The 15,527-nt window shown below is 37.2% G+C and overlaps 1 protein-coding gene across 1 annotated transcript in view; it reads left to right on the top strand.

Moving 5' to 3' along the window:
• TXLNB (taxilin beta) overlaps positions 1 to 15,527 on the top strand; it is a 51,712-nt gene that overhangs the window by 16,452 nt on the left and 19,733 nt on the right. Inside the window, exons 4-5 of the mRNA XM_049875660.1 lie at positions 8,060 to 8,230; positions 15,332 to 15,526. Of these exons, the coding sequence (XP_049731617.1) occupies positions 8,060 to 8,230; positions 15,332 to 15,526 (366 nt within the window). The remainder of the gene's footprint in view (positions 1 to 8,059; positions 8,231 to 15,331; position 15,527) is intronic.

Raw genomic sequence — 15,527 nt, 5'->3', positions numbered from 1 at the left:
GTTCTTCTCCCCGCTAGTCTATGACCTCAAAGTGTTTGATGTGTATGTATTGTTTCATGCCTAGTTCTGAGTTCTCCCTCTCAATATGTTAGGACCATGGAGAGCAAGGGAAGCCATTGCCAGGTCACCAGAGACTCCATAAAAGTGACTGTCCATTTGCCAGTACTCCAATATTGGTCAGTTGGAGAAAAGGGGAGGGTTTAGTAGGCCAGCATCTCTGGTTTCAACGAACCCTCACAAACACCTGCTGATGTGAAGATGAAGCGAAAACAGAAAACAGCGATGTCTGACGTCTGTGCTCTACCCAGGGAGAGTTTGAGTCCCACAGCTGGGAGGCAGCATACTTCCTAGTGAACTTAGGCAGTTTGCTGCTCTTTCATTTCTGCTTCGTTTCTTTTAAAAAAAAATTTTTTCCCACTTATTTCTTTTGGAGAATCAGTGACAGGAAAACAAAATTTAAGTCCATGTACAACAAAAACAACAACAAAATTCCTCCAGCCAGTAGGTTGAACTGCCCCGAAGGTAGATTTACAAATCACAGCTACTGAAGCTTAAGGGTCTGGGTCTCTTAGTTGCATGGGTTCCATCTGAAATCCTGGAACTAATTTTCCATTGTTAATTTTATATTTTTTAAAGGGGGTCTCCAAAACTGAATAATCTTCAGTCCCAAAAACGCTTCAGGTCCCTGCTTGCATCTCATCCCTGTGAATGGAGTAGAGTTTAATGCGTGACTTGCTTTCTTTGTTTCTCCCTTGTGTCACTTTAGTCCTGTGATCCCCTATTTGTTCTCCCTCCCCTCCCTCCTTTCCTCCCTTCCCCACTTCCTTCCTTCTACCTTGCTGTATCTGTTATGCTGAATTGTCATGCAGTAGACTGAGAAATATTCTGAAGCCCTGAGTGTGACGCTGATTGCTTAATTCTGCCAACAATACTTTTAATTATTTTTTAATCACACAAACCACATGATGACGATATAAGAAGAATTCTGAATACTTGAAACAAAATTATCTCTAATCCTGCCACCTGAATCACAAACTTTTTTAAATCCATGTTCCTTTCCTGTTCTGCTATGTATGTAGAGATAATTTTTATGACAATTATCATCATCAAGTCGATTCTGACTCATAGCGACCCTACAGGACAGAGTAGAACTGCCCCACAGGGTTTGCAAGGAGTAGCTAGTGGATTTGAACTGCTGACCTTTTAGTTAACAGCTGAGCTCCTAAAGTACATATAAATTTAGTATCTGCAGTTTTGGGCTCGTATTATGGTAATGTTTCCATGTAGCTCATTAAAAAAAAACAAAAAACCTGTTGCCATAGAGTCAATTCTAACTCATAATGACCCTATAGGGTAGAGTAGAACTGCCCATAGAGTTTCCAAGGAGCACCTGGTAGATTCAAACTGCCAGCCTTTGGATTAGCAGCCATAGCACTTTACCACTATGCCACCAGGGTTTCCACTGTAGTCAATAGTCTTCATAATTAGATCATATAATAGCTGTGTCATATTCCATTAAGAGGCTGTATTCACTAGTTCTCTAATTTGGGGACATTTAGGTTCCTTTCTCTGTTTGCTTTACCAAACGTTGCTGCAGTGAACATCATCACACACAGATTTGTTCCTTCTTATTTTTTATGATTTTGAAAACGTTCTAGAAATGGGACCACTAAATTAAACAATATGAATGCTTTTGGTTTTTAAACTTTGTGGCCACATTTCTTTCCAAAAGAGTGGTAGAAATTTACAAAGCAAGTATCCGTGTATCAATTGTCTGGTAACTTGTTTAGCATTGGGTATTAGCCATCTTGTAGTGACTCATAGTGACCCTATAGGAAAGAATAGAACTGCCCCATAGGGTTTCCAAGGAGCGGCTGATGGATTCGAACTGTCGACCTTTTGGTTAGCAGCCATGGCTCTTAACCACTGTGCCACTATAGGATCATTATAAGTTGAAATTGATTCGAGGGCAACAGGTTTTTGTTTTTCTTGTTGTTTTTAATTGCCCATCTATTAACAATACCAATGCCATAAAATAAAGTAGGTATGAAAATAATATCTTACCCCCAAAATTTGGCCCCCAATTGTCACCTATCCATGCTTGCTTTTTCAGTGTTTTCACATCATTTCCCTTTTGTGGAAAGCCATTCACGTTTAGTTTCTAGTGCCATGTTCTGTACTTGGCTGGGCTAGGCATTCTGGACTAGCATACGAAGCCATTTAAGTGCTGTAGCCCCACAGCAGTGCACTGAAGTAGAATCACTTCTCCAGCCTGCTCAAGATTTTCTCCATGGGCCAGGGCTGTACCTCTCACACCCCTAGCTAAGCAGTCACCCCCAAAGGGGCTAGTTTTCAAGACAGCCTACTTAAGTCCATCCTTACGTACTATAGTTTGGCATTTGCATTGCACCCTATAATAAACTTTAAGACCCAAAAGATCATTCTAGAAAAAATGAACAAGAGAAAATTGACCAAAAATAAATAAATGAATTACATTTCCTTTTCAGATAGGAGTGATTATGAGAAATTTCACTTTTTAACTTAGAGACCAAAACCTATTTCTCTGCTCACTGATTTGGCTATTAATATAGAAAATGTCTGAAATGTAAGTGTTATCAAAGAATAAATCATCAAATTCAAAGCTGCAAATCAAACTGCCACTCTCTAGCTTCCTCATCCTTATAGAATCTGAATCCTGTAATAATATCTACCATTTTATTCATTAACAAGCAAGGATAAGTTCATTAATAAACAAGAACACCTCGTGACTAAATTAAGAAATGATCTGGGAGAAAGAAATTTTTTTTTTTTTTAATTTCCTTAACTTTAATGTAGTTAAAACAGTGTCACTAGTACTATTTTAATTTGGTACTTGGCATTAATTTTACTTTTTTTTTTTTTAAAACTTACTAGCAAAAAGGACTGTGAGAACAAGAGAAACTGCAGATAAAAATTCTATATGACTGTCACACTATACAGAAGAACCATGTTGAAGCGCATTATTAAACCACAAAGCCAGCATTCGATTGAAAGTTGACTCAGTTGCAATGTTTGCTTTCATTAAGGAACCTCAGACGCATTCACTTAATTCTGAAGTATTTAAACAAAATGAGTCGCTCACTAAAACCAATAATTATCAAAAAGTTAAGGGTTTTTATTTTAGAGCAAAGCAAGATAAACCAAAAACCAAAACCAAAGCGGTTGCCATCCAGTCAATTCCACCTCACAGCGACCCTATACCACAGGGTTTCCAAGGAACACTGGGTAGATTCAAACTGCCAACCTTTTGGTTAGCAGCCGTAGCTCTTAACCACTTCGCCACCAGGTTTCCAAAGCAAGAGAAACAAAAAAACCAAACCCAGTGCCGTCGAGTTGATTCCGACTCATAGCGACCCTATAGGACAGAGTGGAACTGCCCCACAGAGTTTCCAAGGAGTGCCTGGCGGATTCAAACTGCTCACCCTTTGGTTAGCAGTCGTAGTACTTAATCACTGTGCCACCAGAGTTCCCAAAGCAAGATAGACCTAGCTAAATTTTAAATTTGTATGATCTTGCAACAAAACTAAAACATTAAATGATTAATGAGCAAGAGCAAAACACCTCTCTTTCAACTACTAAAGGAGCCTTGGTGGTGCAGTGGTTCAGTGCTTGGCTGCTAACTGAAAGGTTAGCAGTTCGAACCCATGCACCGCTCCTCAGAAAAAAGATGTGGCAGTCTCTGTCAGTAAAAATTGCTGCCTTGGAAACCCTATACAGCAGTTCTACTCTTTCCTATAGGGTAACTATGAATTAGAATTGACTCGACAGCAAAAGATTTGGGTTTTTTTGGTTTTCAGCTAATGAGAAGTGTGTATACCATGTGCATATGAGTATCTTCCTGACACTCATAAATCTACACAGAGCAGCAGTCCCCAAACAGGGGAAATTTTATTAGGCAATGGCTGGAGATACTTTTGGATGTCAGGATCAGGGGTGCTACTGGCATCTAGTGGGTAGGATCCAGGGATGCTACTTCAATAGCCTACAATGCATGGAACAGCCCCCTCTGATCCAAAATGTCAATAATGCTGAGGATGAGAAACCCTGGCACAGGGTTTAATCCATAAAATGTAAAGACTAAACGATAATGTCAATGACAACAATACAGTATATAAATTTCAAGACAGGACAATAGCGTGTTTAAAAATCTATACATAGGCACAAGAAATTTCACTCCTAATGACTATGATGCAAAATGAAAAGATCTCATCTATTCTTTTTTTTTTTATTCTATGAACACAAATTTAGCAAGAGAAATAAATAATAAAATCTTGATTTTTCCAATTGAATCTCAAGCAGGATATCAATTTCAACCAATATTTATCGTAATACGAACCCAGTTTTTCCTGATGCTAATTCCCACTGGTAAGTAGAAATTGCCCACAAGTATAAAGATACCATATCACTAGGAATATCCCTGGTTTAATCTGGCAAGGGTTTATAATGGTCATTTCAGTGTGGCAGGAGGGAGGGAGGAAAAGAGTAGGATAAGATGTGAAGTGAAAAAAGCGGGACATTCCTACTTATCTACTAGTTCAAAAAAGAACAAATGCTTTTTCAAGACAGAGAAACTGAGATACACGTCAGGGCTTATGTGGCATGTGTATCCATTTTCATCAGTGTCTGCGAGACACCAAGAACACCTGGGGTCCAGAAGCATCCAGGGACTCACCAACTTTTCCTTTTGGTTGGCCAACAAGGTCATTATTAGGACCCGTACCCACCTGGCATTTGCACCAGTCAGGCACTAAAGAACTGAGTCCAGCAAAAGAAATGGCTCTGGACAAAGGGTTACAACTTGAATATGGTCACACTGATTGTCAGTCTAAAATGGACACCCACAGAATCTGAACAAAAGAATTCAAAGGGCGGCTTGAGAAGACAAAGTAAAGGATTATGATGACATGTGCAAGGACGTGGAGATAAAAAACCAAAAGGGAAGAATGCTCTCAACATTTCTCAAGCTGAAACACTTAAGAAAAAATTCAAGCCTCAAGTTGAAACACTGAAGAATTCTACAGGGAAAATATTAAATGACACAGGAAACATCAAAAGAAGGTGGAAAAAATACACAGAGTCACTATACCAAAAAGAGTTCATCAACATTCAACCATTTCAGGAGGTAACAACATATGATCAGGAGCCAATGGTACTGAAGGAAGAAGTCCAAGCTTGCACTGAAGGCATTGGCAAAAAACAAGGCTCCAGGAATTGATGGAATATCAACAGAGATGTTTCAACAAACAGATGCAGCACTGGAAGTGCTAACTCGTCTATGTCAAGAAATTTGGAAGACAGCTACTTGGCCAACCAACTGGAAGAGAACCATATTTATGACCATTCCCAAGAAAGATGATCCAAGTGAATACAAAATTATCATTAATTTTTGTATTAATTATCATTAATATCACGTGCAAGCAAAATTTTGCTGAAGATCATTCAAAAGCTGCTGCAGCAGTATATAGACAGGGAATGGTCAAAAATTCAAGCCAAATTTAGAAGAGCACTTGGAACCCGGGATATCATTGCTGATGTCAGATGGATTCTGGCTGAAAGCAGAGAATACCAGAAAGATGTTTCCTGTGTTTTATTGACTATGCAAAGGCATTCGACTGTGTGGGTCATAACAAATTATGGTAACATTGCGACAAATGGAAATTCTGGAATAATTAATTGTGCTCATGAGGAATCTGTACATGGATCAAGAGGCAGTCTTTCGAACAGACCAAGTAGATACTGCATGGTTTAAATTCAGGAAAGGTGTGTGTCAGGGTTGTATCCCTTCACCATACCTATTCAATCTGTATGCTGAGCAAATAATCCTAGAAGCTCAACTATATGAAGAAGAACTGGGCATCAGGATCGGAGGAAGACTCATTAACAACCTTCGTTATGCAGATGACACAACCTTGCTTTTTGAAAGTGAAGAGGACTTGAAGCACTTACTGATGAAGATCAAGGACCACAGCCTTCAGTATAGATTACATGTCAACATAAAGAAGAGAAAAGTTCTCACAACTGGACCAATAAGTAACATCATGATAAACAGAGGAAAGATTGAAGTTGCCCAGGATTTCATTTTACTTGGACCTACAATCAACACCCATGGAAGCAGCAGTCAAAAAATCAAAAGACGCATTGCATTGGGCAAATCAGCTGCAAGAGATCTCTTTAAAGTGTTTCAAAGCAAAGATGTCACTTTGAGAACTAAGGTGTGCCTGACCCAAGCCATGGTGTTTTCAATCACCTCACCAGCATGGACAATGAATAAGAAAGATGGAAGAAGAATTGACGCCTTTGAATTGTGGTGATGCCGAAAAATATTGAATATACCACGGACTGCCGAAAGAATGAACACATCTGTCTTGGAAGAAGTACAACCAGAATGCTCCTTGAAAGCAAAGATGGTGAGACTGTGTCTCATATACTTTGGACATGTCATCAGGAGGGATCAGTCCCTGGAGAAGGACATCATGCTTGGTAAAGTTGAGGATCAGCAAGAAAGAGGAAGACTCTCAATGAGAGGGACTGACACAGTGGCTGCAACAGTGGGCTCAAGCATAGCAACAATTGTGAGGATGGCGCAGGACTGGGCAGTGTTTCGTTCTGTTTGTGCATGGGATCGCTATGAGTTGGAACTGACTCAACAGCACCTAACAACAACAACAGAATCTGTTAGTCTGTGCTGGCTTCTGGTGGTCGATCCCCGTACTTGCCCCACCATGACTAGAACCCCATAATAAGGTTGCTGGACTTAGAATGAAAATATTTTACATTATGTTTGTTTGCATTACAGATAAACAATAAATAATTTTTTTTAGAAAAGTATAACCCATGCAATGTTTTAGATATGCTTAGTAATATACTTACTAAGAAATTTTTTTAAAAAACCATTGCCATCAAGTCAGTTCTGACTCATGGCAACCCCATGTGTAACAGACTAGAACTGCTCCATAGGGTTTTCTTGCTGTAATCTTTACAGAAGTATATTACCAGGCCTTTCTTTCATAGAGCCACTGGGTCAGTTCAAACCACCAACCGTGAGGTTGATAGCCAAGTGCAAACCATTTGTGCCACATAGGAACTTTCTAAAGAAAATTATCCCCTATTAATCTGAAATTCAAATTTAACTGGGTGCCCAGAATTTTAACTAGCAACCCAACCCCAGAACTTTAGCATCCAGAGATGGAAAGCACATGGTAAGTTGGTTTCATTTTACATGCCATCTTGATACCTTACTTGTGGCTACTGGATGAGTGTGAGAGAAATTCTGAGGCCCCACCTGGGCTGCAGAGAACCAAGTGTCATAATTTATTCTCCATAAGCATGGGGAGGGTAGGGATGGGTGCAGAGCAGGGCATGTTGTAGATATTTGCCCTTCATGCCATTGGGTTGGGCATTGGCTATTTCTGACGCCTTGATGAAAAACTGCTCATGATTAGTCATTCAAGGGATACTTTCTCTTCTTCCTCTTTCTCACAATCTAGCCCAAATTCCAAAATTATAAGAAAAAAGACTTCATCTTCTATTTACCAAGAGGCCTCTTTTTTTCTTGCCTGTTTTTAAAAGTAGTTGCTGTAAGTTTATTTTGAGAAAGAATTGTGGGAACTAAATGTAAGCCAAGCAGTCAACCTGTTGACTATTTCCTCGCTGTCAAGGAATTCTCATGAATTCTGGCGGTTTATAGGTTCTGAGAAATGCCTTTCTATATCGACTGGCATCATTAGATAGAGTGAAGACAAAAACTCTCTAAATCAAAGTAAGAAGAGATCAATAATACTGATAATAATAATAATAACAATGATAAAGAAAGCACCTATAAATAATATGTTCTAAAAACTGTAAGTACCTCAAAGGTGACATTTGTGAAGTTCATTTGCTTCCAGAGGGACAGTGATAATAGCAAAAATGTTTCCAGACAATGATAGAGTAATCTTTAGGTCTTTCCTCATTTGTTCCTTTCTATCTACTCAAAAGAGATCTCTGCCATTTTCTTTCATGTTCACGCCCCCACGTCTAGCTGGAGGAACATCGCACTGAGCAAAAGAAGTTAAAGCTCCTGCAAAAGAAACAGATACAAGTCCAAAAAGAAAAGGACCAATTACAAAGCGAACACAGCAGAGCAATCCTCGCTCGCAGCAAACTGGAGAGTCTGTGCCGAGAGCTGCAGAGACACAACAAGACTCTAAAGGTAGGCGTCATGTTGCAGATAACACACTTTACTACATACTGCATAGACACAGGCCTCTGCCACTCCTGGAAAGAGTGTGTTTGAGAATCAGAGAGGCTTGGATTCAGATACCATCCCTGCCACTTGCTCACTGTGACCTTCAATAAATTAGTTTACCTTCCTGAGCCTGTTTTCTCATCCATAAAATGGGGGTCATACCAAGTGCACTGTGTGTTTGGGCAAAAATGAAAGGCAGTCATGTAAGTGTCCACACAGTACCTGACACAGGGTCAGCCCTTAATAAAATCAGTGCCGTTCCCTTTACCTTTATATTAGGTTGAGTATATTTGTTGTTTGAAATTTTTTTTTTTTAAAGGTAGGCCTTAGTTCTGTTTTTTAAGAATATAAATTTATAGCAACTGGGCACTTTTTGTGTCTATAGGGAAATCTGCATCACATGAGATGAATTGACACACCGCTAACTGACCTAATAAAGTAAGATTGAAGCCAAAATGTCAGTAAAAAACACCACCTGAAAAAAAGAAGCTGCTTGACAAAACACTGAAGCTCTTTAGACTTAATTATTGACTGGTAAAATAATAGAGTGATCACTTCATTCAGTCTGCATGGGTTTTATTAATCACACTGTAAGCCTCTAGCAGTGTGGTTAATTCGATTACATGCAGACACTAGCTCCATTCAATAAAGCAAGATGCAGGGTTCTCCAAGATAATACTGTATGGGTCTACAGTCCCCCTTCCAGCTGAAGATCCTGGAGCTTTTGACAAACAATAATTAGTTAGACACCAGTATTCCTGTAAGGTGGTTATTATTACATGTGTTTACAAGCAGATGGATTAAGAAACAGAGTAAATCATTGCTGGATCTGTACAATGAATTAGGAAGAAAAATACAAGAGGATGTTGTCTCCTCGTTTCCAAATTGTTTTTGATATCTGGGAAGTGGGAGGCCAGTGTGATGAACTCTAATGCTTCAGTGACAAGTTTTAGGAAGTAGGCTTCTTGTATCTCTTCAGTGACTGCAGTAAGGATGATGAGAAACCCAGACGACAAGGGGGCCTGGAGTTGGGAGCATCATCTTTAACTCAAGATATGTACTTAAGTGATAGAACTGTGAGTTTACATAAATCCCCCGGCTTTTGGTAATGTTGTACAGTAAAGAGATGAAAATTAAATCACATATAGTGGTAAGATTTAATAAATCAACAAAAATATTTAAAGACTGGAATGATATCATTTGTTCCCTTTGGCAGAATATGGAAGTAGGCAGAAACACTATAGGTATACCCACATACCCTCAGCAATGGCTCAAGTTATTGGCAACAAAATTAAATTAATTAATTAATATAATTAAGTACCATTATCGTGCCAGGAGTTGTGCTAAGTGCTTTACATATGTTATTTTGTTTTCATCTTTGCAACAACCCTCTGAGGTAACCCTGATTATTGATGAAGAAACTGGCTCACCAATCTAAATTGGTTGTCCAACATCACACATATTTTAAGCATTGAAATCAGGATTGGAATTCAAAATATTTTCTAATTTCCCTTCTGATTTCTTCGTTAACCTATGGATTATTTAGCAGTACTGTTTAATTTCCCAATATTTAGGGTTTACCTTGATATCGGAGCCCTGGTGGTGCAATGGTTAACCACTTGGCTGCTAATTGAAACGTCGGGGGTTTGAATCCACCAGCCACTCTATGAGAAAAAACATTTCAGCCTAGGAAACCCTATTGGACAATTCTATTCTGTCCTATAGGGTCGTTATGAGTCGGAATAAACTCAACGGCACACAACAACAACCTAGATATATCATTGTTAATGACTTCTTATTTAATTCTGTGTGGTCAAAGAATATACTCTACATGATTTCAATCCTCTGAAATTTTTTAGACTGTTTATGGCCCGTCATATGGTCTATTGATGAACACACTAAGTGTACTTAGAAAGAAAGTCCTTTCTACAGATGTTGAATGAAGCCTTCCATAAATAACAAATAGGTTTTGATCATTTACATCTTTACTGAATTTTTGTCCAGTCTTTCTATTAATTGTTGAGGAATGGATGTTAAAAATCTCCTAGTGTGATTGTGGAACTGTCTATTACTCCTTTTAATTATGTCAGTGTCTGTTTCATGTATTTTGAGGTGTTGATATTAGGTGTATATACATTTGTGATTGTTATGCTTCCCTGATGAATTGACCGTTTTATCATTATGAAATAGTCTTTGGTAATACTATTTGTCTTTTATGCTTATTGCTTGCATTGCTTCCATCTGCTTATTTTCAACCCGGGTCTTTATACTTAAAGTGCATCTCTTGAAGACAGCCTACAATTGGGTCTTGCTTTTTTGCTCATTCTTACAATGTCTACCTTTTAATTAGAGGACTAGTCCATTAATATTTAATAAAATTATTGATATGGTAGGCTATAAAGTTACCATTTTATTATTTGTTTACCATTTGTCACCTCTGTTTTCTGTTTTTTTTCTACTTTCCTTCGTATTATTGGAGCATTTTTTAAAATTCCATTTTAATTTATCTCTTGGCTTTTTAAATTATGCCTCTTTGCCTTATTAATAGTGTTTTCTCTGTATTACTCTATACATTCTTTACTTTTTACAGTCCACTTAGAGTAAATATTGCGTCACTTCACATATGTGGAAACCTTGCAACCAAATAGGTCCATCTACTCCTACCTTTACGTTGTAATTGACATGTGTAACAGTTACATACATTTATAAAATCAATAAGACAGTATTATAAGTTTTGCTTTAAATGGTCATATGAATTTCCTTAAAAATTAAAAGGCAAAAAAAAATTTTTTTATTTACCCAGATATTTACCAATTCTGATGTTTTTCATTCTTTCTGAAGGTCTGTGTTTCCATCTGATATCATTTTGCTTCAGCCTGAAGAAGTTCTTTTTTCTTATAGTACAGGTCTGCTGGGGTAAACTCTCTTAGTTGTATTTTATCTTTAAAAAAAAAAAATTTTTTTAATTAAACGTTGTATCCCTTTGTATCAGTTCTTTCTTTCAGCCTTTTATAGATGTTCCATTGTATTCTGGACTCCATAATTTCTGATAAAAATCAGTAATCATCTGAATTATTGTTGCCCTGTATGTGATATGTCATTTATTTTAGTCTACTTTCAAGATATTTCTCTTGATCTTTAGTTTTCAGAAGCTTGACTGCTTTATGCCCAAGAGTGGTTTTCTTTGTATTTATCCTATTTGCTGTATTATCCTCTTCGCTGAGCTTCTTCTGTTTGTAAATGTATATATTTCACTACATTTGGGGGAATTCCAACCATTATTTCTTCAAATATTTTTTCTATCCCATTCTCTTTCCTTCTAAGGTCTCAAGTCTATGTGTGTTAGACTTTTTAAATATTGTCCTACAGGTCCTGCATCTCTCTTCATGTTCTTTACCAATCTTTTATTTTAGTATTGGATCATTTCTATTGATCTGTTTTCACATTCACTGACTCTTTTCTCTGTCATCTCATTCTGCTTTAAGCACATCCAATTTTTTTTGTTCGTTTGTTTTTGTTTTAATTTCAGGTATTGTAATTTTCAATCTTAGAATTTCCATTTGGTTCTTTTTTATAGCTTATTTTTCATTCATGACATTTCTTCTTTTTATTCTTTGAGATATGTTCTTTTATATCATTAAGGATAGTTATAATACGTATTTTAAAATTCCTATGTGCTAATTCCACATTTGGATCATTGTGGGAGAGGACTCCACTGAGACTGAAATTGGTTCACATTTTCTTGGTTCTTCACATGTCAAGTAATTTTAGATTGTATCTTGGATGTTGTGACTATTATGTTGTGAAGAATCTGTATTCTATTTATACTTTTCTGGAAAAATTTTTTTTTTTTTTTAAACAGGAAATTAACTTGCAAACTCTGTCTCTTGGGCAGCAGCTCAACCCCTAGCTCAATTCTTTTTCTCCTTAGCTGGGCTGCTTTGAGTCTTCCCTGAATATGTGTGGTTCAGAATCAGTCAGAAATTTGAGCAGAACTTATTTACAGAATTCGGGGTTCTCCCTCTCTGGCCCTCTCTTTACTAAGAATCCCTCATCATCACCCAGTAGTTGTAGTTACCAGGAACTCTGTACTCTCATTCTTCAGAACAGAAAGATGGTGAGTTTTCTACGAAAATTTTACCCACCCCGTATAGCTGCCAACTGCAGTCTGCTGCTAAGCCAAAAGCTGTAAAAAATGGGAAATTTACAGCATGCCATTCCCTTTTTACAAGTGTCTACTTCCATCCAGAATATTCTTAATATTGTTTATTCTCCAATGCCTTTAAGAAGTTGTTTCCTGGATTTTGTTCAGAGTTTATCATTGTTATCTGCAGAAGAGTCAGTGCAGTATGAGCTTGCCTGACCACAATAGAAGTAAAACAGCTTAAGTATATCTGAATCTAAATTCCATGTACTAGGAACTTGGGAAAATATAAAAAGAGAACATACACACCCTGTTTCCACCACTATAAATTTTAATTCTTACTATTGTTTATTGAAATTGCTTCTTTGATGAGTCAAAAAAAAAAATATAAAACTTTATAATTTAAGATAATTTAGAAAAGGCTTGTTTCAAAAAATGCTACATATATTTGAAGCAATAAATATGAGCCTCAGACTATACTGAGAAAAAGTTTCCCAATAAAAGACAGGGAAATGTCTCAGGGGACATGTTTTTAGTAAAGAAATAAATAGGATTTGTTATCAGAATATCCTAGAATTTTAATGCGGAAAGGACTAGAGAAATCATCTAGTCCAAACTACTCATATGACTGTCTAGAAATGAATAATTCACTGATTCATTAAATAAACATTTACTGAATACCTATGGATTATGTGCCAGGCACAACATCAGTTCTAAGATACACTATGATGCTTGCAGAATTTGTTTTCCTAGTTATTTCAGACTTTGTCCTTCAATATTATTTGTATTATTAATTTTCACTATGAAGAAAGTGTTTGCTAGAGAAAAGAAAATTTTATCTCAGACACTGTCCAAATTATTTCAAATTCTTTCTCAATGAATTCAAATTTTATAAGATTTTGCTAGATTCATTTTTCTCCCAATGAAAAATATTATGATGTAAAATATCAGATGACATTTTGTTGGCCAGGACTGGGTGTTATAATGGTTTGACACGTGTTTGATGCCATCCTAACACCTGTCTCTTTTTATTTGTAGCCAGCTGGGTGGGTGGGTCAGTGAAAAACTCAGTTCCTTGGTAGTGTGAAATGGTTCTTTCATTTACTCGTTCATTCATGGAGGGAGTATTTATGAGTGCAAACGGCGTTCAGATCGAAGTCTGTAGTTCTATGATTCTGAGCTTGCTGACTTCTAAACTGACCAGGAGCAATGAGAGGACAATCGCTATCATGTATATATTCAGTTCCTCTTAACTGATAGCCATAATCATTTTTTAATGAAATACATACACTAGGAAAGTCCCTAAGTGGCTCAGTTTGTGCTTGACTGTGAATCTAAAGGCTGGGGGTTCAAATCCCCACAGCAGTACCGTGGAAGAAAAGTCTTGGCAATCTGCATCACTTAAGGTTACAGCCAAAAAACCCCTATGGACAGCTCTACTCTATAACACATGAAATCACCATGAGTCAGAATCAACTTGACAGCATCTAACAACATATAGGAAGTATTCCCATTACAAGGTTTGGAGAAATAACATCTCCTATAGTAAGTGCTTCATATTGAAAAGTACAGGAAACTTCTACAATACTTTTAAAAAGTTGTCATTCAATAAGTGTTTATAAAAGTAATAAAATATAATTCCAGTACCAGAAGTCACATTAAAATTAGGGAAAGTGTTAATACTGTAAAGGAAAGAGGAAACCCAATGATAAATGAGAATATTTTCAGCATCAGTTTTTACTTTTGATCACATTATTCTACTATCATGGTAAAGATTTGCACAATTACTTTTTTTAAACAGTATTTCTTTAAAAGAAATCCTGTTACATAATTTGAACTTGGTAGGCAACTAAGTGCAGTATAATTTTACTTGCCAACAACGAAGCCAGCTTTCGTATTAACAATTAATCAGAACTGAAAGAAATCCTAAAATGTCTGTATCACTTGTCAGCAGTGTAAGTGTCTTTATCTTTGATATGATGTCACAAGATTAAACCCTTTTATTCTAAAAGAATAGGGAGAACAATCACAAAGTAAACAATTCTCAGTATAGATATGGAGGAAATTTGGGCACATTGTTAGTGGTTAGCAGTGAATGAAGAGTTTTGATTTAGGAGAAAAGAGAACAGAAATGATACAAAAGTTAATTTCCAATTCTTCTATGCTAACAAAGCAGAAGAGAAGAAAATTAGATGTTTCATTTTAGAGTTAAAGAAGATCTGAAACTTAATATTGCTTTCTGATTCAAAATTTACACTGAACATTTCAATTACCCTATGTGACACATAAGATGATTATTCTTTCAGACAGAAATAAAATATCCAGCACATTTTAAAAGATTTCCTTTGATATTTTGAATCGCTGTAATTGCTCGATCGCTAGCTTAGTTTCCTTAATTAAACTTTTTAATGAAAGTTTTCTCTTACTAAGAACAAGTTTATATTGTGATCACTTATGTTTACAAAATGTGGGTAATACAATTATGTAGCTAATATGCCGTGGTTTTTATAAGTACCAAACCAAAGTAACACGCGCTCTGTCTCATCAATCAGCAAAACCAAGTGGCCTTTTGTTCAGGCCACGGACAAGAGATCAAAACTGTGCGACGTGTGTTTGTAAGAAATCGCTGCCATTCATTCACGCGCTGGAGACCTGTCATCTTTAAAACAAGCCTATTCATCATCAACTATCAAATTCAAGGCCCTCACAGCACCTGCTCCGAGTAACTGTGTCCTCACAGCTGAAATCTTCACTTATACATTTATTTGGGGGGCTGAGCACTACTGGCTCTTGAAAGAACTGTGAAAAACACACCCTACTTCCCCAACAGACTAATCTCCTTTCACTGACCTAATCCTGAATCCTATAGGCCCGGGTGACGTTAAACAAGTATCACAAAATGTTTGTTTTGTTATCCACAGGAGGAAACCCTTCAGCGGGCACGTGATGAGGAAGAGAAAAGGAAGGAGATCACGAGTCATTTCCAGAACACCCTGACGGATATCCAGGCCCAAATCGAGCAGCAGAGTGAGCGGAATATGAAGCTGTGCCAGGAGAACACAGAGCTCGCCGAGAAACTGAAGAGTATCATCGATCAGTATGAGCTCCGAGAGGAGG

The sequence above is a fragment of the Elephas maximus genome, chromosome 1 (genome assembly GCF_024166365.1).
Source record: "Elephas maximus indicus isolate mEleMax1 chromosome 1, mEleMax1 primary haplotype, whole genome shotgun sequence".
In the NCBI taxonomy this organism is placed as follows: domain Eukaryota; kingdom Metazoa; phylum Chordata; class Mammalia; order Proboscidea; family Elephantidae; genus Elephas; species Elephas maximus.
The sequence above is the reverse complement of the archived record's forward strand: the minus strand, read 5'-3'. Positions and strand labels throughout refer to the sequence as shown.